The 25,987-nt window shown below is 39.3% G+C and overlaps 4 protein-coding genes and 3 pseudogenes across 4 annotated transcripts; 6 read left to right on the forward strand and 1 right to left on the reverse strand.

Moving 5' to 3' along the window:
* Positions 1 to 178: 178 nt before the first annotated feature.
* Positions 179 to 5,728, reverse strand: mob4 (MOB family member 4, phocein). Its single transcript, XM_026375656.1, has 8 exons — positions 5,649 to 5,728; positions 4,485 to 4,547; positions 3,814 to 3,914; positions 3,058 to 3,100; positions 2,717 to 2,803; positions 2,504 to 2,583; positions 1,780 to 1,891; positions 179 to 1,299 (listed from the first exon to the last, which is right to left on the reverse strand). Exons 1-8 carry the CDS (start codon positions 5,706 to 5,708, stop codon positions 1,165 to 1,167), a joined length of 681 nt encoding a protein of 226 aa, XP_026231441.1. The 5' UTR covers positions 5,709 to 5,728; the 3' UTR covers positions 179 to 1,164.
* Positions 5,726 to 9,396, forward strand: LOC113173335 (annotated as a pseudogene).
* A 1,514-nt stretch (positions 9,397 to 10,910) lies between these two features.
* Positions 10,911 to 13,270, forward strand: LOC113173342 (annotated as a pseudogene).
* A 1,443-nt stretch (positions 13,271 to 14,713) lies between these two features.
* LOC113173343 (trace amine-associated receptor 13c-like) lies at positions 14,714 to 15,896 on the forward strand. Its single transcript, XM_026376759.1, has 2 exons — positions 14,714 to 14,823; positions 15,074 to 15,896. Exons 1-2 carry the CDS (start codon positions 14,714 to 14,716, stop codon positions 15,894 to 15,896), a joined length of 933 nt encoding a protein of 310 aa, XP_026232544.1.
* Positions 15,897 to 16,787: 891 nt separating this feature from the next.
* LOC113173344 lies at positions 16,788 to 19,000 on the forward strand (annotated as a pseudogene).
* A 916-nt stretch (positions 19,001 to 19,916) lies between these two features.
* Positions 19,917 to 22,065, forward strand: LOC113173345 (trace amine-associated receptor 13c-like). Its single transcript, XM_026376760.1, has 4 exons — positions 19,917 to 19,982; positions 20,090 to 20,281; positions 20,856 to 20,992; positions 21,243 to 22,065. The coding sequence occupies exons 1-4, from the start codon at positions 19,917 to 19,919 to the stop codon at positions 22,063 to 22,065; spliced, it is 1,218 nt and encodes a 405-aa protein (XP_026232545.1).
* A 1,635-nt stretch (positions 22,066 to 23,700) lies between these two features.
* Positions 23,701 to 25,081, forward strand: LOC113173346 (trace amine-associated receptor 13c-like). Its single transcript, XM_026376761.1, has 2 exons — positions 23,701 to 23,870; positions 24,262 to 25,081. The coding sequence occupies exons 1-2, from the start codon at positions 23,701 to 23,703 to the stop codon at positions 25,079 to 25,081; spliced, it is 990 nt and encodes a 329-aa protein (XP_026232546.1).
* Positions 25,082 to 25,987: the final 906 nt, after the last annotated feature.

Below are 25,987 nucleotides of genomic sequence, written 5' to 3' on the forward strand. Positions count from 1 at the left end.
GTCATGTTTTATTAACAGCATTTTCTACATCTCATGACTCTAATCCTAAATCTGATTCTGCTGCATCACTGGATATTAACAGGTCGTCACAGCCAACTGAATAATAGGTCTTTTTTTTTTATTAACAGACATGAAAATGTCAACAGTAACAAAACTTTTTTTAGTTCATTTAAAAAAAAAAAAAAAAAAAGTGGGTTGGATTGACAAGACTCCTCCCACAAAATAACTTAATGAGGGAGAGGTTAAAAGAAGGAAGGTTGTGCTCCGGTACTTAAATGCAGCTGATATTCAATCCTTCCTTGTGGCGTTCACTCTTAAAACTGGCTTACAACCACGGTGCAGTCTCTGCCGCATAAAGTCATGGTTTCAGATTGTGTCAAGGAAAGGTGAATATCGGGCACATTTTTACACAGTATTAAAATGGGGGCATGTCACAAAGCAGGATCAGAGTTAGCCGACAAGCCTTCCTAAATACCCTGAACATCACTTCAGAGGCCAGAGAGAAAGAATATCTGAGTGCTAGTACACATACAAAGCTAGAGATTAAGTTTTTCTTTGTTCACTACCACAGAAGCCACACACCTACACTGTGTTTTAATAGCATTATTAAGTCAGCAGGCTAATTTAGTGATCCATTTCATGGGACACCCCCAAAACAGGCAACACAAGCAAATAGAGAACAGAAGCAGACACAAAAAAGTGAAGCACCATCAGAAAACATGATAGTGAATAAAGAGAAAGGGGGAGTGAGGGTTATATACAGAGGGGAGGCTGTCAGTGTGTGCCTTTGTCAACAATACAGGTCACCATGATTACATAGTTTCTGCAAATCCAGCTGCTTAAAGAAGGTTATGGAAAAAAGTTTGCCTAAAGGAGTAGTGTGAGCAGGGCTGTATCCACAGAGTGGAAATGTATAGAAAATATGATCTAGTCCTGCAGGCATGGCTGAACTCTGCTCCTGGTATTCTTTATCCTTACTTTCTTTGAGATAGACACAGGTGACGAGGGAGGAGGGACATGGACAGTGTTACTAAACAGGAGCTGTAATACACTGTAGTGTGTATGTATGCGTGTCCTCTGTGTGCAGGTGTGTGAAGGTGTCTCCTCTGTAATGTGTAAATGTTGTGTGTTTACATCAGTCTCCCTTATGGCAGCAGCTGTATCTTAGGCCTCGCTCTCCCCAGCTGATGAGGTGTTCTGCACTTCCTCCTCCAGGATGGGCACAATCAGATTATCCTTGGACATCAGGTTGTACTTCATTACGAAGCGCGTGAACCGGTGACACAGGAACGTCTCGTTCTGTGCACAAACACACAACAAATAAATTTTGTGTCCTGATTTTTCAGCATTCAGTAGTTTTGCTGCTCTCTTCATTCACAGACTGAGGATCTTGTTAAAAAAGTCATCCCTAACACTGGGTAGCATGAAAATTAGTTGATTGACTGATGTTAAGAATTTAATAGAGTGAAAAAGAACATTACAGTCACTGAAAGGTCACAGTGATAAGGCTGTTTGTGAAATTCTTGTATTAAGTATAAATTTAGCATTTTCTCAAATCCACAGAGACAGGCTGAGCTGCAGAGCACTGCTGGTTGTGACCAGTGAGTCATTATCTTTTCTTCCTATGGTGTCTGCAAAGTTCACCCCAAACAGCCAGTGGGTTACAACTGCCAGTTTAGAGATGATTATAAAAATATATATATCCCACTGTGAAACAAAAGCAGTTTCAGGTGTGCTTCCATTCAATGTATGTAATATTAATCGCTCTAATTAACTCACCTCATACTTGTCAAATATCTGGCGGTGATGAAAGTAGGCATGAGAGAATATCCTATAGATGCGGCGACAGACAGAGCCCAGTTTGGCCACTGAGGACTCTTTGATACTCACCCTGGAAAGACAAATAAGGCAATAAGTGTATGCAAAAGAAAGCTACAGAATGTAAAGAAACAGCAACATGGTGATATTCCTGATGCCAAAGCCTTGTTAGTGTTAACAACAATTAACCTGAATAATCTAAAATCACTGCACTGCTCTCCCCCAACGCATCTGTGAAATTTGAATATTTTGAAAATCCATTGTTGATGAGAAAGACAGGTTGATGAAACCCCATTTAGAGAATACATTATTTTCTGTGCCTGATTCATATTAGCTTGAATGTTTCTGTGACAGCAGCCTTTCCCTCCACCTATACATAAATGTCTGGGGAGTTTAAACTGTCCTTAGAACCCAAACTCCATCAAGCTTGAGTCAACAGTAAACCATTTCAACAAAAAGTGAACACCATCATTTTAAAATATCGTCTTCTCTGTGTCTGATGTTTGTGTTGTAGAAATGTCTCTTTGAAAATATGTAAAGTTAAGACAGTGACTGTGAGAATGAGGAATAAGGTGAAACTCACTATAAGCTCAGTAAAACTGAGATTTCAGGTGATAATTCTCTGTAGGCTCGTCACTATGAGTGAACCTTTCCATTAAATCCTCTTTTGAGAACGGTAACTGACCTGCTGGGAAAGTATTTGTTGCTATTGAGAAGACAGGCAGCTCCGTCCAGCGTGTGCCTAGTGTAGTCAATGGCAGGGCACTGTGGATGAAACAACACAAAACACACCATGGCAGAGACAAATCATGGTTAAGGAGTTCCACATGTGAAATGACTGTTATTAAAATACTTTTCAAACACTGATATTTTTTTTTTTTGAGAATTTGAGACTCACCTCTTTGGGTGTCTTGTGGGCAGCACATAAAAAGATCCACTGCTCTGTGGCGGTCATCTGGGTGCAAGTGTCTGGATGGCACTCACTCTACAGGAGTAAAGATGAACATTACTACAGTCAATATTGCAATGATAAAAAGTCTAAGTATTCTGTACATGATGACACCACTACAGAGTTTCAGTGCCTTGTCCAGTGTTAGGACCCTTCAACATGTGGCCAAGAAGAACTGGGAGTCGAACCACAGACTCTAGCGTTGGTTGACTGCTCTAACAAAAGTGTGCGTTCCTTTAAAATTTCAAACTGCATCTCAAACACATTTTTGCCTTTTAAAAGACAGTTACCTGCAGTTTTACTGCTAGTCCGTTGAGCTCCAGACAGAATTGCCTACAAATGAAAACAAGAGCACAGTTAAAAGAAAAACTGTATGAGTGAGATTTAACTGCAATTTCTACTTCAACTTGTGGTCACAGGACAGCAGGGCTCACAGGGTACATTTAATTATATTATTTAACAGCCACAAATCATTTTCTACCCAACATCGCTGCCAACAAGAGAAACATGTTTTAGAACCTTAAGTAAATTACATTTATGACTTTTAGTACTTTGGAGGAGCTTTTTTGAAAAGACAATTAATATACTGCATCCCCCTTTCACTGTGTCATTATCATCCATCCATCATGTTCCAAACATGGATTCATCGACAACATTACTTCACCTCAGTTGAGTTCAACTTTTGTTTCACTGCGTCATGATTAATCATCTTCCGGTGGAAGGCTGCCTGCTCTCACTGTTTTAAACAACAGCTCGTACACATTATGATGCGTTATCAAACTAATATGGTTTCCCCTTCTTTCCTACCCAGTACCTCGATTACTAACGTCATTCATACAGTGGGTAAGCAATCTTACTTTCTTTTGGATTTGGGTAATACTAATGTTGATTTAATCTCAATTTCAGATGTATTTATTTCATTATTTGTAGTGTTATGTTAGTTTTGTTGAACTTGGAACAAATGAATAAATATAGAAATCAACAACCATTACACAACATATTAAAAATACAACTAAAGCATTTTGGTTGCATGGTTCTTAACATACCTGAGGTGCTCATACTTCCACACGCCCTCGTCCTGACCCTCAGGAGGTTCCAGGATTTTATCGATGTTGGAACAATCTGATCGAATGTTCTGCTGAATGTACTGAAACACATCCATCAAACATGCATTGTATTTTATTATAAATCATCTGTAACAAGCATTTTAAGACTGTGGCCATGGGACGTTAAACCAAAGAGTCTTCTCATTTCAGTAAGTTTTTGAGAGTCTTCAAAAAGATGCATACATTTACACTTAGCTGACGTTTTTATCCAAAGTGACTTACAAGTGAAACAAATGCGAGGTAAGGAGGTCTAAGGATTTACTGCAGATTTAATGCTTATACTCTCTGAAGGGAGATCTCATCAGATAAATTAGAGAGGTCATGCAATAATTAATTGGAAAGAAAGGAGGAAAATGTCTTGTTCTGTCTAATCTTTGAGAAATACTGTATTATTTAAACAGTTTCAGAAATTAAACTATGCAACAATTCTTAGGGGAAATGTCTCTTTGAGGAGTACAAGAGTAAAAGTTTTTTACTTTCCACCATGCACCTCTGACAGTCTCAAAAGGTCAAGTAAAGCGCGTACACACACACACACACACACACACACACACACACACACACACACACACACACACGCACACACACACACACACACAATGACAACACACCTGTTGGACGGCCAGGGTGCTGTCCATCTCCTCAAATGATTCATCCGGCCAGTTGTAGAAATCCTACACATGAAGGCAGGACAGATTTAGATTACACTCAAAGGGGACAAAGCCTTGTAGCATAGTAACAGCTATCTATACTGTATTACTGTCATCTGAAGTCAACAATCATTAGTTGACTCTAGTCTGAGTTTACAGAGAGGCCAGATTTATAATATGGTGTTCATATCTTTCACAGTCGACTTCACAGCTCCTCTCCTTCATCCAAACAACAAGAAACCACATCAATGAAACCTTCATATGTAATTATTGTAAGCATGACCAACAAATGCACATTCAGGTTTTTAAACCTATTATTCTATATGTTAAAATAGAAAACACTCCACCTAGGCCTATCAAATCTGGATTAGAGTAGATCTGGAAGCTCAGATTTATAAAATTGTTATAACATAACATAAAATAAACAGGGTTTTCATGAACTATACCTAATCCGGGTCAGGTTTTACAATCAGACTTGTAAAACTTGGACCAGATTAACTCGGACAAGCTAAACACAGCTGACTGGAACCTGTGATTTAGAAGCTAGACGTTATTTCACAATATGACAACTATGTATTAAGGGAAATAATGAGAACTTCCTAACCGACTGTTGTTTTTATGATTAATATCAATGAAGGTTCTGTTGATAAAATGTCATTAACGAACTTAACAACCCGAGTTTTGCTGCATTCCTGACAGATACAAACTAACTTGACGCTAGCTTAGCTAGCGTTAGTTAGATAGATAGCTTGGTTACGACTGCTTCCTGCAAATCTAGTGAACATATACGCTCCATGGTGGTAACTTAAGTTAGCCAACATTTTCTTTAAGAATCAATTAACACATTCGCTTTACAATTAACGTTATTTAAGTAATAATAATTTCCATACAGAGCTTCCACACGAAGCGTCGTTCCTCCAGGAACTAGACGGAGCAACAGCTAACGTTAGTTAGCTTAGCTGGCTATTTCCAGGTCAGGCCCTTCCTATATGTTGTGTCTCCTTCCTATAGTTTGTCGATAAACGACGCGTACTTAAAAACCACACCTCGAATGAGACGGCGTGCCACAACCACGGAGTGTCACTCTCATGAACGCTGCAGTGTTTCTGTGAAGAGAAAACAAACCTTTGCCTTGGTTCCAGGCCGATTCCTCCTGAGAACTGCAGTACCCTCCGCCATGACCATCTCGACAGAATACCCGGATGTTCGTCAGCCGCTGTGTTGTAAGCGGGAAGACCGTCGACGGACCGCTACGACCGGCATGCCTGGTCACGTGGTCGGCGGAGGCAGCCGAAGCTAGCCGAGTGCACAGCTGCAGAGCTGCACATTCAGCTCACAATAAAGTTTCACACTTTAGTTCTATTTATTACATTGCATTGGTCAACACCTGTAATTGTGTAATTTTTTTCACTGTAACATTTTGTCCTGTTTTCCCGCCACATGGACACATCAGAGAAACCCACAGTAATGACACAGGTTGTAGTTTCAGCATCAATCCAACTGATGGTGCCATTGACATGCAAAAGAAAATAAGCCAAATAGTCTGAAGGTTTCAAAGCCTCTACAATTGTCTCTGTCTGCATAAATATAACTAAAGCCTATATACTATACTATATAACTATATAACTATATTTGGTTAAAGATAACCAAATAAAAAAAGAATAAGACAAAAAGTGCACTTTAAAAACAGTAGAGGGTAAAATACCTGAACCCTCTAAACACAATAGTGAGGAGGTGTGGGGAACGGAAGCAGGATCCGGCCTGTGCAGTTCAGTTTACTGATGAACTGGATGCACTAACTTTGAAATGTCATGTGTGAATAACTACTCATGTGTTAAAAAATTAGAAACTGTTGAAAATATGAATTTGGCAGCTAAAAGACATTTATTAACCTTTAATAACCTTTAATAAATGTGCACCAGACATTGGAGGGTCAGCATCATCATTCCATATTGGGCTGGGAAAGCTTGTGTTATGGACACACTACCTTCTTAGGCCGTTTAATTCCCAGGACTGGTGGTTTCCTAAACCTCCTCAGGGTCCAGGACAGCAAGGAGAAAGTGCTCAGCTGGCTTTTAGTTATGCACAAATGGTCCTTGCCTCTGATGGATTCAGAAAGACAATAGAAGGTTTCTTTATGACCCCGAAATACACTCAGGTTTAGGTGGTGGCACCCAGTAGGTTTGGTGTCTGCCACTGAAAAACACACAGACTATCACACAAAGACAGTGAGTGAAAGTTTACACAAGCACATTGACAACAGGAAACCTGCAGCCCAACCAAAGAGAGGACAGTGAAGTGCCAATCAGAAAGTAGAGCTTGTGAAGGCTGAGGCACCCAGAAGAACCTCGGACCCACTGTGAGGCCTTAAGGAGCTGAAGTACTGAGGTGAATGTGGTCTTCCTCACCTCAGACGGTGGTACAAAGACAGACGGTGGTCCAACGTGCAGCATTACAATGCCCACTGTTGTCAGGAGAACCTAGGATCTAGCTGGCAGGTCAGCCTGTTAATTAGAGTAACATTTAATGTTGAGAGCAGAGCAGAACAGTAATCATTAGCAGATTGGGAGGCTGCTGGATAGCATACTGATGCAATGGCTTGCTGGACCAATGCTGGCTGCACTAAGAGCACCAGAGGGTAAACACAGATAGTTGTCCTGGAACTAGCTTGTACAGCTCAAAGCATTCTTCACTGCACTGGACCACATACACTATATCTACATCTGGTGTTTTGGAGTCTGGTATTTTGCACTCCAAAATTCAAGATGAGCAATATAGTGTATGTGGTCCAGTCCAGTGAAGAATGCTCTGAGTGGTACATTAGAGAAACCAAACAATCAGCTTTGTACCTACACCATAAGGACAAATGACACTCTTTCGAGGACAGTGATGTTCACATATCGGACAGAGAAGACAAGTGGTGAGGGACGCTCTGCATGTGCAAATCAACACCCCCTCACTCAACAGAGATGGAGCCCTTAGACACAACCTGTCTTCTCAAGTCAAGCCAAGTCAAGAAGCTTTATTGTCATTCCAACCACATATAGCTGAAGCAGTACATCGTGAAATGAGACAATGTTTCTCCAGAACCATGGTGCTACATAAAACAGTAATTACTTCTGATAATTCTATTTATCATGCTGCCCTTTCATCCATCCCAAGAAAGATCAGGCCCAATTTACACCTGAACCAGGTTGGACACACCCAACAACTTTACGGGATAGAGGGGTTGGGGTATTTCATCCTTCACACCCTCCCCTTCCATTGTTTTACCTAACGAGCCTTTTTAGGCCAAGGGCTGAAGTGAAACCAAACCTGGAGCATAAATTTGTGGCCTTTTTACCAACTATCTTCAGATTGAATGTTTTGACCTAACAGGAAGGAAGTCCAGTTGCCATGACCCAACTTCCAGATGAGATACAAACAAAAACATGAATCTAACTTTTCTGGTAATGAATATGACTGCCTGAAATGTGGATGGGGGGCCATGGTAACAGGGGGCTTTCTCCTGTCAAACTGTAAAACCAGTCGAGGTGAGGACTCTACAGGTTGAGTTCACTTGCTATATCAATAATAATGTCAGTTGCTAATTACGTCACTAAATCAATGCAATTTTTTGGATATGGGAACGGTGGGAGGAGTGAGACAACCTTCTTAGGGAGAACTCTTGTTTGAAAACTTCCAGAGCTCCTTTTCTCTCTCAGACTATGGAGACATTGGAGGGAGCTGAACTCTGTTTTCCACAGCTCATCAACTCCTCCTGCAAAAAACCAACGCAGCATCATTCTGCTGAGACCATATTCATTCACATCCTGCTTTCCTGCATCTCTCTGCTCACTGTGGTTCTCAACCTGCTGGTCATCATCTCCATCTCACACTTCAGGCAAAGATAAAGTTTAATGCATAACCTATTTATTACCATTTACTTCTTTTTAAAGAGTTACCCTTTGCCCAAAAAAAGATATTGTTGTTTTTGGATTGTTGATTGTAGAATACAAAACTGGTATACCACTGTATCTGCTGTGCTCAGTGACTTTATTTCTGTCCAGGCAGCTCCACAGTCCCACCAACCTCCTCCTCCTCTCTCTGGCTGTCTCAGATTTCCTCGTTGGCCTCCTGCTGATGCCGGTTAGAATTCTCCTCATTGGGAGCTGCTGGTTGTTTGGGAGCTTTGTATGTGGTTTATTTAACTATGCTGCTTTAATTATTACATCGGCCTCAGTAGGAAACATGGTGCTGATATCAGTTGACAGATATGTGGCCATTCACGACCCTTTGTGTTACCCGACTAAAGTCACACAGAAAAGAGTTCAGATCTGCATCTGTCTGTGTTGGACCTGTTCTGTCTCCTATAATGGTGCCATACTGAATGACTTCCTGATACATCCAGAAATGTATAATTCCTGCTATGGAGAGTGTGTAGGTGTAATTAATTACATAGCAGGAGCTGTAGATGTTATAATAACATTTATTGGTCCCATCACCGTCATTGTAGTTCTGTATATGAGAGTATTTGTGGTGGTTCTGTCTCAGGCTCGATCCATGAGGTCTCAGATTGCAGCTGTCTCAGTGCAGGGTTCAGTCGGTGTAGCTGCAAAGAAATCTGAGAGAAAAGCTGCTAAAACTCTCGGAGTTGTTGTGGTTATGTTTTTAATATGTTTCTGTCCTTATTTTTGTCCTGCTGTCACAGGACAGGACATGTCAACCAGCGGGACATTTTCAGTTTTTGGTCTCTGGCTACTTTTTTGCAACTCCTGTTTAAATCCAGTAATTTATGCTTATTTTTATCCCTGGTTTAGAAAATCTGTAAAACTCATTGTTACACTGCAGATACTACAGCCCTGACTCCTGTGATGCCAACATGCTGCAGTAGAGATACTTGTGGTGTAGTTAAAACAAGGACCTACTTGATAACACTAACTGGCTCTTTTATAGACTATGTTTTAACAGAACATTGAACCTCTGTCAGCATTTTTTTTACATCCTAATAAAAGCCATCACCAGTAATAAAGTAATTACATAAGCATATGGATTGTCAATTCTATTGTTTACATTCTAGTTCCCAGGTAATGAAATGTTGAGGCCTTGCACATCCTCTGTACACACAGAGAGAACCTGGATGCAAGCACAGGGAAGACAAGCAAAGTCTACACAGACACAAACCTGTGCTGCACTTTTTTGATTCTACTACTAGTTTCATATGATCTAATTATACCAGCATTTCAAATTACATCAGCTTTTCCCACAATCAATTCAAGTAGAGCCCAAATTATTTAATTGGCTAAATGAATCCAAACATTCTGAAAACCACACAAAGAAAAATGTCCCTCTGTGTAAACTGGCCTTAAACATTTATTTAAATCCTTACGGGGGTACATTGAAAATAAAAGTCCCCCATTGAAGCACAGTTACTGAGTCTCTCACACTACTGGTAGAAAGAAGCAAAACTAGACCAAGCAATCACAATGTTCATTCACCTCTTAACCCAGTTGACAGTTAATATAAGCGTCAACTTGTCAACTTGGTGAGTCACTGGCCTTAGGGATAAGTAATAAAGTCTTTACTGACACAGTTTTTAAAAAATATATAAGTATATCAAAATACTGTTTATTAATCAGCAAAAGTCAATTGCTATATGTCAGTGCTTACGTTTTAAATATACAGATCTTATGTACTGTTACATAAAAAACATTTTCCACCTCTTGAGTCAGTATTTCATAGTAGATGAATTCTGATCTTTAAACTAAATTTTTCATAAAACAAGGGTTAACTGAGCAAACAAAACACACTCTCACACAGCTGTGATGTCCCAGCATTAGAGCAGAAAACAGTGGGAGAATAGTGACTTTTGAAATAATGGAACACGTTGAATTTCTTCCACTGCATCGCCGAAATTGTCGTCAGTCAGTTTACGGGATGCAGAGCTTTGTGAATCCTGACTGGGAAGGTCCTCTGCATAAGAGGCCACATGAGTCAAGATGTGAATGGGTGTAAGCTGCAATATGAGACTGAATAATAAGTGGTTGATACCTGGTGCTGTAGGCCTCCTCCTGAGTTACTGAGCAGCATTACAGTCTTCCTTCACTACTTTCAAACTAAATGTCTTCTCTGGCCAAAATGTGTACACAGATATGTCTTCGTGAATCAAAGACAGTTTTCAACAATATGAACTGACACTGAATGGATCTAGTCCTTTTAACTGGATCAATGACAGGTCAAAGGAGATAGTTCACCAATTTATCAGCCTTGACCTGTGAGCTGGATGAGCAGAGGTTCTGCTGGATAGTTTTAAAGGGTTCTAATCACTGTTTGAAGTGGTCCCAGAAATCAGCACACACCATAGTTTAGGTTTAAAAAGTGTATTGAACCAAAGAGCAACAAACGAATATGGAGGTATGTTCAAACAGTCATTCTTTCTGATGGTCGAGAAATCCTCTCAGTAAATCTAAATGTCTTCAGACCAAATCCAATTCCATGGTGATGTAGTTAGAAAATCCACCTCAATTCAAAATCCTTATGTCAAGTTTAATGTTGAAAGCAGAAATAACAGAGGGCAGACTGAGACAGATGGTCAGGACCAAACACTGGTTAGCTACACTGGAGGTAAACGGAGGAATACCAGCTGGAGGGAAGGTGTGATAGTCAGTGAATGTTAAATAGCCTGCAGCAGAGCCTGTGGTGAGTATAAGTGTAAGTTTCATCCTAAACAAAGAGAAAATTAATCCAGCAAGTCATCACCAGTTTGATTTTGACTATCAATGTGATGATAACATGGTGGGAAAGTCAAGAGACAGATCTTCGGTTGTGAACAGAGAAATATTTTGACTTCTGACTTACAGAACGTTAAATAGAAGCAGTGTTTGTTTTTGTTAAATATGTTTAACTGAACCCAGAAAATAGTTATGACTCACGTACAATATTAACTCTGCATAAGTGTACAAACAAACATGAAATATAGTAGCAGCATTAATATTGGTAGTAATTCGTTTTAATTTTATGTTATATCGACTGCTTGGGTTTCTGAAGACTGTGCACATTAACTCACACATTTTTATCTTTTTTTATTAATCCTTTTTGTCCTGCTACTGGTTTGATATGGTCTAATCACAATTATAGGGCAAATTACATTATGTTTTCAATTTAAATGAAGCCTAAATGATTTAATTGTGACAAAGCCGAGAAAGTCAATTGTGTTATAATGTCTGTATAAACTGGAGGTCAATGTATGTTTTCTAATATCATATTCTGTACCTAAAATCTGGGGAATTTACAGTTTTACAGCAATTTAGGTTTCACCTTACACGGCCACTTTATGCAGAAAATATTAATCTTCCCACTGTAGTTGTTAATGTAGTTCACAATTACATCACTGAAAGGATCCATGTGTGTTGGTTGTGAAAAAAGAGGGAGGAGAGATATTTATTGGCCTTATTATGCAGTACTCCAGTCTGAGAGCTGCCAGAGCTCCACAGCTTCTCTCCTTTTCTCTCTCAGACTATGGAGACACTGGAGGGAGCTGAACTCTGTTTTCCACAGCTCATCAACTCCTCCTGCAAAAAACCAACGCAGCATCATTCTGCTGAGACCATATTCATTCAAATCCTGCTTTCCTGCATCTCTCTGCTCACTGTGGTTCTCAACCTGCTGGTCATCATCTCCATCTCACACTTCAGGCATAATACAAGATTTATATTTCTAATATAGTTTCTCCTCTTTTACAGACATATTAGTAATGAATTGCTTCTGTTGTCATATTGATGAGGACCTTAAAGCTAATTGCAAATTTTACCTCACATTCTACCGTTTTTAATCTGTATATTCATCTGTATATACTTTGGCTTGTTTGACTACTCAATTATATTTTATTAACTGACTTAAATACTTCCTAAGTTAAAGTTCAGTGATGATTTTCTTTCTGTCCAGGCAGCTCCACAGTCCCACCAACCTCCTCCTCCTCTCTCTGGCTGTCTCAGATTTCATCGTTGGCCTCCTGTTGATGCCGGTTAGAATTCTCCTCATTGGGAGCCGCTGGTTGTTTGGGAGCTTTGTATGTGGTTTATTTAACTATGCTGCTTTAATTATTACATCGGCCTCAGTAGGAAACATGGTGCTGATATCAGTTGACAGATATGTGGCCATTCACGACCCTTTGTGTTACCCGACTAAAGTCACACAGAAAAGAGTTCAGATCTGCATCTGTCTGTGTTGGACCTGTTCTGTCTCCTATAATGGTGCCATACTGAATGACTTCCTGATACATCCAGAAATGTATAATTCCAGCTACAGAGAATGTGTAGCTGAAATTAATTACATAGCAGGAGCTGTAGATGTTATAATAACATTTCTTGGTCCCATCACTGTCATTGTAGTTCTGTATATGAGAGTATTTGTGGTGGTTCTGTCTCAGGCTCGATCCATGAGGTCTCAGATTGCAGCTGTCTCAGTGCAGGGTTCAGTCGGTGTAGTCTCCAAAGAAATCTGAGAGAAAAGCAGCTAAAACTCTCGGAGTTGTTGTGGTTGTGTTTATACTGTGTTTCTGTCCTTATTTTTATCCTGCTCTCGCAGGACAGGACATGTCAACCAGTGGGACATTCTCAGTTTTTGGTATCTGGCTGTATTATTGTAACTCCTGTTTAAATCCAGTGATTTATGTTTATTTTTATCCCTGGTTTAGAAAATCTATTAAACTCATTGTTACACTGCAGATACTACAGCCTGACTCCTGTGATGCCAACATGCTGCAGTAGAGATGTCATTAGTGTGTTAAATAAGGGTTTTAACCTGCTAAATAAAGAACAGATTATTTCAGAATAACATCAAGAAGTGGCTGAATAAGAACATTTAGTTTATGCTAAAATATTCTGAACTAAAATATTGACAAATACATAATAAAAGTTAGGCATCCAAAGAGTTGATTTCTAATTGTATTTGTTTTTAGGACTTGAATGTCCATGGTACATGTATACGGGCGCTGGCATTTACCTTTCTTAATAGACCGAGCTGAGAACAATGTTGGTGGGCACACTATGCTGTATTATATTATAGCCCTGAACCTTTGCTTTGCATTATGTGATGGATTCTGTACCACTGATTCAAGAATTTTGATGACTGATATTAACTCTGACATCAATCAGATCAAAAGCCTAGTTAAGCAGAATTAAAAAAGTACATGATGAATTAAAGAACTTTGGTCTGTCAGAAAATGTGCAATGTTTTATCCTGTTAATGATTTTATATGATCTGAACATTAAAAAATTGTTCATCATTGTGAATGACAGTCAGTGTGTGTTGATGTTTTTTAGACATCACATCTTCACAAAAGGTCCTGAACATCATCTACAAGGCAAACATTAGTGAGAGGGAGAGTATATTCTGGAAGAGAGTGTCACTTACTCGGGCGGACACTAGAGGGACCCATGCTTCCCCTTTGTATTTACCCAGGGGGCAAAGTCTGCCAGCGTGCATGCTGATGTCTTGCCCTCCAGCCATTTCAGTGAATGCACCTGGTCGGAAACTCATTCTACCTGCCAATGGTGACATCAGAACTAGACCTGTATCCCTCAGTCTCAGTATTGTGGTGGAAATCAGAGTTGGATAAAGCAGAAACTGTAGCCAGTGCATCTATTCCCAGTGGAGCTTCCTGGTTACGTAGAGAGAAATGCATTGAACATTCTTTGTTGAAGTAAACAGGTTGGCTTGTGGGTGACTAAAGTGAGTCCACCTGTGCATGGAGAGTCCAGTCTTTATATTGGGGGGGTTGGCTGTCTTTCCCGTAATCTTCCACATCTTTTAGAAAACCTGCTCCTCCTAAATGCATTAGCTGCTAAACATATTTACCAACTCAATACAATTTCAGCAATGCTGTTCCTGCACATTTAGCCCCTTCTTGATGTCTTCAAATGTTCACATCACGTTCAGACCACATTTCATGGCCACTATGTGCAAAAAACATTAATCTTCCCACTGTAGTTGTTAATGTAGTTCACAATTACATCACTGAAATGATCCATGTATGATGGTTGTGGAAAAAGAGGGAGGAGAGATATTTATTGGCCTTATTATGCAGTACTCCAGTCTGAGAGCTGCCAGAGCTCCACAGCTTCTCTCCTTTTCTCTCTCAGACTATGGAGACACTGGAGGGAGTTGAACTCTGTTTTCCACAGCTCATCAACTCCTCCTGCAAAAAAACAATGCAGCATCATTCTGCTGAGACCATATTCATTCAAATCCTGCTTTCCTGCATCTCTCTGCTCACTGTGTTTCTCAACCTGCTGGTCATCATCTCCATCTCACACTTCAGGCATAATACAAGATTCATATTTCTAATATAGTTTCTCCTCTTTTACAGACATATTAGTAATGAATTGCTTCTGTTGTCATATTGATGAGGACATCAAAGCTAATTGCAAATTTTACCTCACATTCAACCGTTTTTAATCTGTATATTCATCTGTATATACTTTGGCTTGTTTGACTACTCAATTATATTTTATTAACTGACTTAAATACTTCCTAAGTTAAAGTTCAGTGATGATTTTCTTTCTGTCCAGGCAGCTCCACAGTCCCACCAACCTCCTCCTCCTCTCTCTGGCTGTCTCAGATTTCCTTGTTGGCCTCCTGCTGATGCCGATTCGAATCCTCATCATAGGAAATTCCTGGTTTTTGGGGAGTTTCATGTGTGGATTATTTCGATATGCCTCATTTATTGTTACATCGGCCTCAGTAGGAAACATGGTGCTGATATCAGTTGACAGATATGTGGCCATTCACGACCCTTTACGGTACCCGACTAAAGTCACACAAAAAAGAGTTCAGATCTGCATCTGTCTGTGTTGGACCTGTTCTGTCTCCTATAATGGTGCCATACTGAATGACTTCCTGATACATCCAGAAAGATATAAATCCAGCTACGGAAAATGTGTAGCTGAAATTAATTACATAGCAGGAATTGTAGATGTTATATTAACATTTCTTGGTCCCATCACTGTCATTGTGGTTCTGTATATGAGAGTATTTGTGGTGGTTCTGTCTCAGGCTCGATCCATGAGGTCTCAGATTGCAGCTGTCTCAGTGCAGGGTTCAGTCGCTGTAGCTGCAAAGAAATCTGAGAGAAAAGCAGCAAAAACTCTTGGAGTTGTTGTGGTTGTGTTTTTAATATGTTTCTGTCCTTATTTTTATCCTGCTCTCGCAGGACAGGAGACATCAACCACGGCAACATTCTCAGTTTTTGGTGTCTGGCTGCTTTATTGTAACTCCTGTTTAAATCCAGTGATTTATGTTTATTTTTACCCCTGGTTTAGAAAATCTATTAAACTCATTGTTACACTGCAGATACTACAGCCTGACTCCTGTGATGCCAACATGCTGCAGTAGAGATGTCATTAGTGTGTTAAATAAGGGTTTAACCTGCTAAATAAAGAGCAGATTACTTCAGAATAACATCAAGAAGTGGCTGAATAAGAACATTTAGTTTATGCTAAAATATTCTGAACTAAAATATTGACAAATACATAAAGTTAGGCATCCAAAGAGTTGATTTCTAATTGCTTCCTAATATCCTAATGTCCAGATAATTGTAATGATAGAGGAAGAATAGAATAATACTTTAAGGACTTGCACATCCATGGTACATGTACACGGGCGTTGGCATTTACCTTTATTTTTAGACCGAGCTGAGAATAATGTTGGTGGGCACACTATGCTGTATTATATTATACCCCTGAACCTTTGCTTTGCATGATGGATTCTGTACCACTGATTCAAGAAGTTTGATGACTGATATTAACCAAGATACCTAAAATCAATCAGATCAAAAGCCTAATTAAGCAGAATTAAAAAAGTACCTGCTGAATTACATTATTACTGTAAAAAAAATGTGCAATGTTTTATCCTGTTAATGATTTTATATCATCTGATCATTAAACAATTGTTTATCATTGTGAATTACAGTCAGTGTGTGTTGATGTTTTTTTGACATCACATCTTCAGAAAAGGTCCTGAACGTCATCTACAAGGCAAACATTAGTGAGAAAAAATTCTGGGTGTTTTAAAAGAATATATGCTTTGATGTGTATGTTGATGCTGTGCATTTTCATATGCTAATTAAAATAAGACATGAATATGAGGTTGGACATGACATTTATTTCTGAGTGTTTAAGACGTAGTCTTAAAACTGTTTAGTTAGAGATTAGTTAAAGTTCAGTGTGAAAACATCAATAATATTTACAAGGCTTGGATGTTTTGCACTGCAGAATTATTATAAAAATGAGGCTCAGAAAGAGCATAAATGGACAAAGTCGACACCTTGTGACGTCCTGTTTGACAGATGAAATTGGAAGAGTGATTAGAAGGTGAGACAGTCATTACATCTCTAACATTGAAAACGTTTACCTGATTCTTGTCAAATGTGAAAAAGCAGCATATTCTGGAAGAGAGTGTGACTTCTTTATGCTTCCTGCACACTGTGCTTACTCAGGCGGACACAAGAGGGACCCACGCTTCCCCTTTGTATTTACCCAGGGGGCAAAGTCAGCCAGCGTGCATGCTGATGTCTTGCCCCCCAGCCATCCCAGTCAATGCACCTGGTCGGAAACTCATTCTACCTGCCACTAGTGACATTAGAACTAGACCTGTATCCCTCAGTCTCAGTATTGTGGTGGAAATCAGAGTTGGATAAAGCAGAAACTGTGGCCAGTGCATCTATTCCCAGTGGAGCTTCCTGGTTACGTAGAGATGAGAGAGAAATGCATTGAACATTCTTTGTTGAAGTAAACAGGTTGGCTTGTGGGTGACTAAAGTGAGTCCACCTGTGCATGGAGAGTCCAGTCTTTATATCGGGGGGTTGGCTGTCTTTCCCATAATCTTCCACATCTTTTAGAAAACCTGCTCCTCCTAAATGCATTAGCTGCTAAACATATTTACCAACTCAATACAATTTCAGCAATGCTGTTCCTGCACATTTAGCCCCTTCTTGATGTCTTCAAATGTTCACATCACGTTCAGATCATATTTCATGGCCACTATGTGCAAAAAAACATTAATCTTCCCACTGTAATTGTTAATGTAGTTCACAATTACATCACTGAAAGGATCCATGTGTGTTGGTTGTGGAAAAAGAGGGAGGAGAGATATTTATTGGCCTTATTATGCAGTACTCCAGTCTGAGAGCTGCCAGAGCTCCACAGCTTCTCTCCTTTTCTCTCTCAGACTATGGAGACACTGGAGGGAGTTGAACTCTGTTTTCCACAGCTCATCAACTCCTCCTGCAAAAAACCAACGCAGCATCATTCTGCTGAGACCATATTCATTCAAATCCTGCTTTCCTGCATCTCTCTGCTCACTGTGTTTCTCAACCTGCTGGTCATCATCTCCATCTCACACTTCAGGCATAATACGGCATAGGCATAAGATTTTTATTTCTAATATAGTTTCTCCTCTTTTACAGACATATTAGTACTGAGCTGGTACATGAACTGTTATTATTGTCATGGTGAAGACTATGATAAGCACATCATAGCTGTTTGCAAATGTCACTGCAAATGTTACTACATATTCATAGTATTTGATCTGTATGTTAATCTGTATACACAGTATGTTTGTTGGATTACTCTATGTTTTAGTAATATTTTCAGTGATGATTTTCTTTCTGTCCAGGCAGCTCCACAGTCCCACCAACCTCCTCCTCCTCTCTCTGGCTGTCTCAGATTTCATCGTTGGCCTCCTGTTGATGCCGATTAGAATTATTTTCATTGGAAGCCGCTGGTTGTTTGGGAGCTTTCTATGTAGTTTACTTAACTATGCTGCTTTAATTATTACATCAGTCCTCAGTAGGAAACATGGTGCTGATATCAGTTGACAGATATGTGGCCATTCACGACCCTTTGTGTTACCCGATTAAAGTCACACAGAAAAGAGTTCAGATCTGCATCTGTCTGTGTTGGACCTGTTCTGTCTCCTATAATGGTGCCATACTGAATGACTACCTGATACATCCAGAAATGTATAGTTCCAGCTACGGAGAATGTTTAGCTGAAATTAATTACATAGCAGGAATTGTAGATGTTATAATAACATTTCTTGGTCCCATCACTGTCATTGTAGTTCTGTATATGAGAGTATTTGTGGTGGTTCTGTCTCAGGCTCGATCCATGAGGTCTCAGATTGCAGCTGTCTCAGTGCAGGGTTCAGTCGCTGTAGTTGCTAAAAATGCTGAGAGAAAAGCAGCTAAAACTCTCGGAGTTGTTGTGGTTATGTTTTTAATATGTTTCTGTCCTTATTTTTATCCTGCTCTTGCAGGACAGGACATGTCAACCAGTGGGACATTCTCAGTTTTTAGTGTCTTGCTGCTTTATTCTAACTCCTGTTTAAATCCAGTAATTTATGTTTATTTTTACCCCTGGTTTAGAAAATCTATTAAACTTATTGTTACACTGCAGATACTACAGCCTGACTCCTGTGATGCCAACATCCTGCAGTAGAGATGTCATTAGTGTGTTAAATAAGGGAAAAAGCTGAGTTTGTTTTTTTAATGAACCTGCTAAATAAAGAGCAGATTATTTCAAGAAGTTTGATGACTGATATAAACTCAAGACATCTGACATCAATCTGATCAAAAGCCTAGTTAAGCACAAATAAAAAAGTACCTGCTGATTTACATTATTACTGTAAAAAAATGTGCAATGTTTTATCCTGTTAATGATTTTATATCATCTGATCATTAAACAATTGTTTATCATTGTGAATTACAGTCAGTGTGTGTTGATGTTTTTTAGACATCACATCTTCAGAAAAGGTCCTGAACGTCATCTACAAGGCAAACATTAGTGAGAAAAAATTCTGGGTGTTTTAAAAGAATATATGCTTTGATGTGTATGTTGATGCTGTGCATTTTCATATGCTAATTAAAATAAGACATGAATATGAGGTTGGACATGACATTTATTTCTGAGTGTTTTAAGACGTCGTCTTAAAACTGTTTAGTTAGAGATTAGTTAAAGTTCTGTATGAAGACATCAGAAATACTTACAAGGCTTGGATGTTTTGCACTGCAGAATTATTATAAAAATGAGGCTCAGAAAGAGCATAATTGTGCAAAGTCGACACCTTGTGACGTCCTGTTTGACAGATGAAATTGGACAAGTGATTAGAAGGTGAGACAGACATTACATCTCTAACATTGAAAACACTTAAGTGGTTGTTGTCATCTGAGATGCTCATGACACGGTGGAGCTCTGCTGTAAAAGGGGTTAAGGCAATTTTTTAAAATTCAAATTCCTCTTTTGATTTCTTTTTCTATTCCGTCACTGCTAACCTGATCTCCTTGCTCAACAGTCTGAGCGTCTGGGCATGAGAACAAATCACTCATGAGATGGTCTGTCCTGCAAGGACACAATAATGGATGTGACCTATGTGTTCATGGAGAACAATGAGTCAGCCACGCCTGGTGGTAACTGGAGCGGTGTAGTTTTGCAAACATCAGAAGAGAGCTGAACCTGCCTGGTCGTTCAAATGTGAAAAAGCAGTATATTCTGGAAGACAGTGTCTTCCTGCACACTGTGCTTACTCAGGCGGACACAAGAGGGACCCATGCTTCCCCTTTAAATTTACCCAGAGGCCAAGGTCAGCCAGCGTGCATGCTGATGTCTCGCCCTCCAGCCATCCCAGTCAATGCACCTGGTCGGAAACTCATTCTACCTGCCACTAGTGACATTAGAACTAGACCTGTATCCCTCAGTCTCAGTATTGTGGTGGAAATCAGAGTTGGATAAAGCAGAAACTGTAGCCAGTGCATCTATTCCCAGTGGAGCTTCCTGGTTACGTAGAGAGAAATGCATTGAACATTCTTTGTTGAAGTAAACAGGTTGGCTTGTGGGTGACTAAAGTGAGTCCACCTGTGCATGGTGAGTCCAGTCTTTATATTGGGGGGTTGGCTGTCTTTCCCATAATCTTCCACATCTTTTAGAAAACCTGCTCCTCCTAAATGCATTAGCTGCTAAACATATTTACCAACTCAATACAATTTCAGCAATGCTGTTCCTGCACATTTAGCCCCTTCTTGATGTCTTCAAATGTTCACATCACGTTCAGATCATATTTCATGGCCACTATGTGCAAAAAAACATTAATCTTCCCACTGTAATTGTTAATGTAGTTCACAATTACATCACTGAAATGATCCATGTATGATGGTTGTGGAAAAAGAGGGAGGAGAGATATTTATTGGCCTTATTATGCAGTACTCCAGTCTGAGAGCTGCCAGAGCTTCACAGCTTCTCTCCTTTTCTCTCTCAGACTATGGAGACACTGGAGGGAGCTGAACTCTGTTTTCCACAGCTCATCAACTCCTCCTGCAAAAAACCAACGCAGCATCATTCTGCTGAGACCATATTCATTCAAATCCTGCTTTCCTGCATCTCTCTGCTCACTGTGTTTCTCAACCTGCTGGTCATCATCTCCATCTCACACTTCAGGCATAATACAAGATTCATATTTCTAATATAGTTTCTCCTCTTTTACAGACATATTAGTAATGAATTGCTTCTGTTGTCATATTGATGAGGACATCAAAGCTAATTGCAAATGTTACCTCACATTCTACCGTTTTTAATCTGTATATTCATCTGTATATACTGTTGCTTGTTTGACTACTCAATTATATTTTATTAACTGACTTAAATACTTCCTAAGTTAAAGTTCAGTGATGATATTCTTTCTGTCCAGGCAGCTCCACAGTCCCACCAACCTCCTCCTCCTCTCTCTGGCTGTCTCAGATTTCCTCGTTGGCCTCCTGTTGATGCCGATTCGAATCCTCATCATAGGAAATTCCTGGTTTTTGGGGAGTTTCATGTGTGGATTATTTCAGTATGCCTCATATATTGTTACATCAGCCTCAGTAGGAAACATGGTGCTGATATCAGTTGACAGATATGTGGCCATTCACGACCCTTTACGGTACCCGACTAAAGTGACACAGAAAAGAGTTCAGATCTGCATCTGTCTGTGTTGGACCTGTTCTGTCTCCTATAATGGTACCATACTGAATGACTTCCTGATACATCCAGAAATGTATAATTCCAGCTATGGGGAATGTGTAGCTGAAATTAATTACATAGCAGGAGCTGTAGATGTCATATTAACATTTATTGGTCCCATCACTGTCATTGTGGTTCTGTATATGAGAGTATTTGTGGTGGTTCTGTCTCAGGCTCGATCCATGAGGTCTCAGATTGCAGCTGTCTCAGTGCAGGGTTCAGTCGCTGTAGCTGCAAAGAAATCTGAGAGAAAAGCAGCTAAAACTCTTGGAGTTGTTGTGGTTATGTTTATATTGTGTTTCTGTCCTTATTTTTATCCAGCTCTCGCAGGACAGGAGACATCAACCACAGTAACATTTTCAGTTTTTGGTGTCTGGCTGCTTTATTGTAACTCCTGTTTAAATCCAGTGATTTATGTTTATTTTTATCCCTGGTTTAGAAAATCTATTAAACTCATTGTTACACTGCAGATACTACAGCCTGACTCCTGTGATGCCAACATGCTGCAGTAGAGATGTCATTAGTGTGTTAAATAAGGGTTTTTAATCTGCTAAATAAAGAGCAGATTATTTCAGAATAACATCAAGAAGTGGCTGAATAAGAACATTTTCTTTTGCCAAAACACTTACACATATACATATTGTATAATGTAAAATACCAGGTAAGGCACTGATACCATGGTAAACAGGTTTATTAAGTTATTCAAAGAATTTGTGTATTTTTTGAACATATTACTTCGTATTATCCTAATACCCAGATAACTGTAATGTCTTACACATCCATGGTACCCAAGTGTGGTCATTTATCTCCCTGATTAGATGCCATCTGAGGACAGTGTTGGTGGATACTACTACACTATGCTTGACCTTGACCTTGCATTGCACCATGTATTCTCTACCACTGATTTACAAAGTTTGATGACTGAAGGTTGAACCAGCTTTCAGTTAGTTGTCCATGAAACCTCCCTGGGATTTTTCCATGTGTGTCTCTGGGATGTCAGAGTGTGTCATCTTCTAGATGTTTATCAGACATAGTATGTTGCTGTACAATTTAAATCTATATGACTAAATTTGAAACAGTAATACAACCATGGCCGCTGATAGAAAGAGAGCCCACCTGTGCTCTGAGGGAGTTCTGGGTGTTGCCTATAAACAAAGGGTCTCATGATGTCTCAAGAGGTTTCCTACCTTTCCCATAATCTTCCACAACCTTCAGCACACCTGCTCCTCGTTCAGGGGTTACCTGATAAATATTTTTTTTATCTTTAGAATCTCAACAACCTGCTTCTCTGCTCTAACCCTTCGAAATATCCCATTTGAACCTTTGGCTACTGACTCTGTAACTCTATTTCTCTGAAAACATGACTTATTATGTTGTCAGATCAAATCTGAGATTAGTTTTGACCTCACCTCGCTTAGAGAAGTCAAACCTAGAAAAAAGTCCAACCTCATCAAAAGGACACAAAATGATATTCAAAACCCAACAATTCCATTTGAGCAAGTTTTAGGCAACAGTGGAGAGAAAAAGGCTCATAGTGGGCGGCCATCTGCCTCAACTGGTTGGGGTGAGTGGAAAGAAAAGAGAGGAAAGAACAGCAGGCACAAAAACAACAAGCAGCAGACTCTTCGTTTTGCTGTTTCACCACAGATGCAATCATTTGAGAAACCAGGAGAGTGGGATTTAAAAGCTGTTGAACAAACCTGAACACTTGAACAATGAACACTTCATTTATTCTGACTGTTGAAAATAAAAATTCTCTTCTAGGTTGAGTAAGCTATGGAGACAATTATAAATTAACATTAATACAAATTTCCACTTACATTTGTGCTAATTTGAATGAAATGTGTTTAAAGTAGTTTGTTGTAATTTGAAGACAGGGCTCCTCGATGTTTTTATAATAAATTAAAGTGTATTAAATCTACCTGTCATCTTTTGTCATCATTGCTTTGTACTGTGATAAAAACTTATAACTAAATTCGAAAGAGTGTAAAAGTCCAGTTCACTCATTGTGAAGCTAACTCATAATAACGTCATTGTAATGATGTGATTAGCCTCTGGGAAAAGAGGAAGGAGTAAGATAAATCAGCATTAATATGAGGAGTCCAGGTCACAAATCTGCCAGAGTGCCACAGCTTCTCTCTCAGATTATGGATCCTCAGGAAGAAGCTGAACTCTGCTTTCCACAGCTCATCAACACCTCCTGCAAAAAGCCAATGCAGCATCGCTCAGAGACCACATTCATTTACATCCTGTTCTCCTGTATCTCTTTGGTGACTGTGTCTCTCAACCTGATGGTCATCATCTCTATCTCCCACTTCAGGAAAAGATAAACTTATAAGCTAAAATACGAATTGATAGTTTTTATTATAAATCAGTTTTGAAGAAATACTTAGCCTCTCACTTGTTTGAATACAGTGTAGACGTAATGCATTTGTTTACATACTGTTACCAGCTCTCTTACTGGTTTAACTAATAACTGCATTATTGAATTGGTTTTGATATGAGTCTTGAAATTCAAGGCTCCTTCTACCCTAACAGTCTCTGTACAGTATCTGTTGTCATATTCAGGCCTCTGATGAGCATTTTCTAGCTGTTTAAAGATGTTTCCTTATACTCTACAGCCTGTTGTATCAGAACATAAACTGATATTTAGGACTTTTACAGCTATCACGTACAAAAATATTTCCAGTGATGATATTCTTCCTCTCCAGGCAGCTCCACACCCCCACCAACCACCTCCTCCTCTCTCTGGCTGTCTCGGACTTCCTTGTGGGCTTCCTGCTGATGCCGGTTCGGATTCGCCTGATGGGGAACTGCTGGCTTTGGGGGAGCTTCATGTGTGCATTATTTCGATACACTTCTTTTATCATTACATCGTCCTCAGTAGGAAACGTGATTCTTATATCGATTGATCGCTATGTAGCCATTAATGACCCTTTGTCTTACCCCACTAAAGTCACACAGAAGAGAGTCCAGTTCTGTGTCTGCCTGTGTTGGGCCTGTTGTGTCATTTATAATGGTGCTATACTGAGTGACTTCCTCAAACGTCCACAGACATTTTACTCCTGCTATGGGGAGTGTGGTAACGTTCTTACGTACGTATCAGGAGTTGTAGATGTAATAATTACATTTATTTTCCCCATTACGTTAATCATAGTTCTGTATATGAGAGTATTTGTGGTGGCTGTGACTCAGGCTCGAGCCATGAGGTCTCAGATTGCAGCTGTCTCAGTGCAGGGTTCAGTCGGTTTAGCTGCTATGAAATCTGAGAGAAAAGCTGCTAAAACTCTCGGAGTTGTCGTGGTTGTGTTTTTAATGTGTTTCTGTCCTTATTTCTATCCCTCTCTTGTGACCCAGGAGACATCCACCACATTTTCAGCTTTTGGTCTCTGGCTACTTTACTGTAACTCCTGTTTCAATCCGTTGATTTATGCTTATTTTTATCCGTGGTTTAGAAAATCTATCAAACTTATTGTTACACTTCAGATACTCCATCGTGACTCTTGTGATGCCAACGTGCTGCAGTAGAGAACAACGTACACATTGAAATTAGAAAATAACTGACCAGTTGATCTGCACTTATGTTTCAGAAACATGGTTTTTAACCTCTTTAAACAAAGAATAGATTATTCCAGCAGGTTGTTGTCAGCAGGTTAGTTTTTCATTGTGTGGATGCGCTCATGTAGTTCACTAAATCAAACAACTTTACATTTACTGTATAACAAAAACCTTTTCAGCTGAACCACCCTTAACTAGACCCTGTTACATTACTTATTGTTATTAATGTCAAATATCATAAAAAGTTGATTTCTTGTCACGTTTAACACATAAAGAGAACAAGTATATAATCCACCGATGTTACAATAAAAGAGAAACAATAAAACAATTGGTGCAGATTTGTGATTCTTTTGTTTACATCCTAAATCATTTTTAGACTCACTCACAGTACATTGAGGTTTTTTCACCTATTTTCCCAGTGAGAACCTTATTTTTTGTGTTACATCTTTAGTTGTATTATCTATGATTAGTAAATTGTGTCTGGTGAAACTGATTAAATGAAGATTAATGTATTACCATTATAAATCCATACACCTGTGCCGATTAGAAGAACTGTAGAACTAATGTTTTATCCTTATAACAATTTCATAATAATTAATAATGATGATAGTTCAAACTGATCAGACATTCAACAATTATTCGGCAGTTTAATCAATACACACACAATGAAGGTCTGACAAAGCTAAATGCCACTTAGTGTATTGAGGCCTTAAATATCCAAATGGGAACTTAATGCCAATATTATAATTTGGCAAAATCTAGTGTTAATTAAGGCACGTGTAATTTTGTGTAGTGTTATTAAAAAATGAATAAACAACTTACATAAATTGTGGTCCCCCACATGTAGCAGAAACAGTACAAAAGTTAAAGTAAAGT

This window comes from Anabas testudineus, chromosome 21, assembly GCF_900324465.2.
Source record: "Anabas testudineus chromosome 21, fAnaTes1.2, whole genome shotgun sequence".
Lineage (NCBI taxonomy): Eukaryota > Metazoa > Chordata > Actinopteri > Anabantiformes > Anabantidae > Anabas > Anabas testudineus.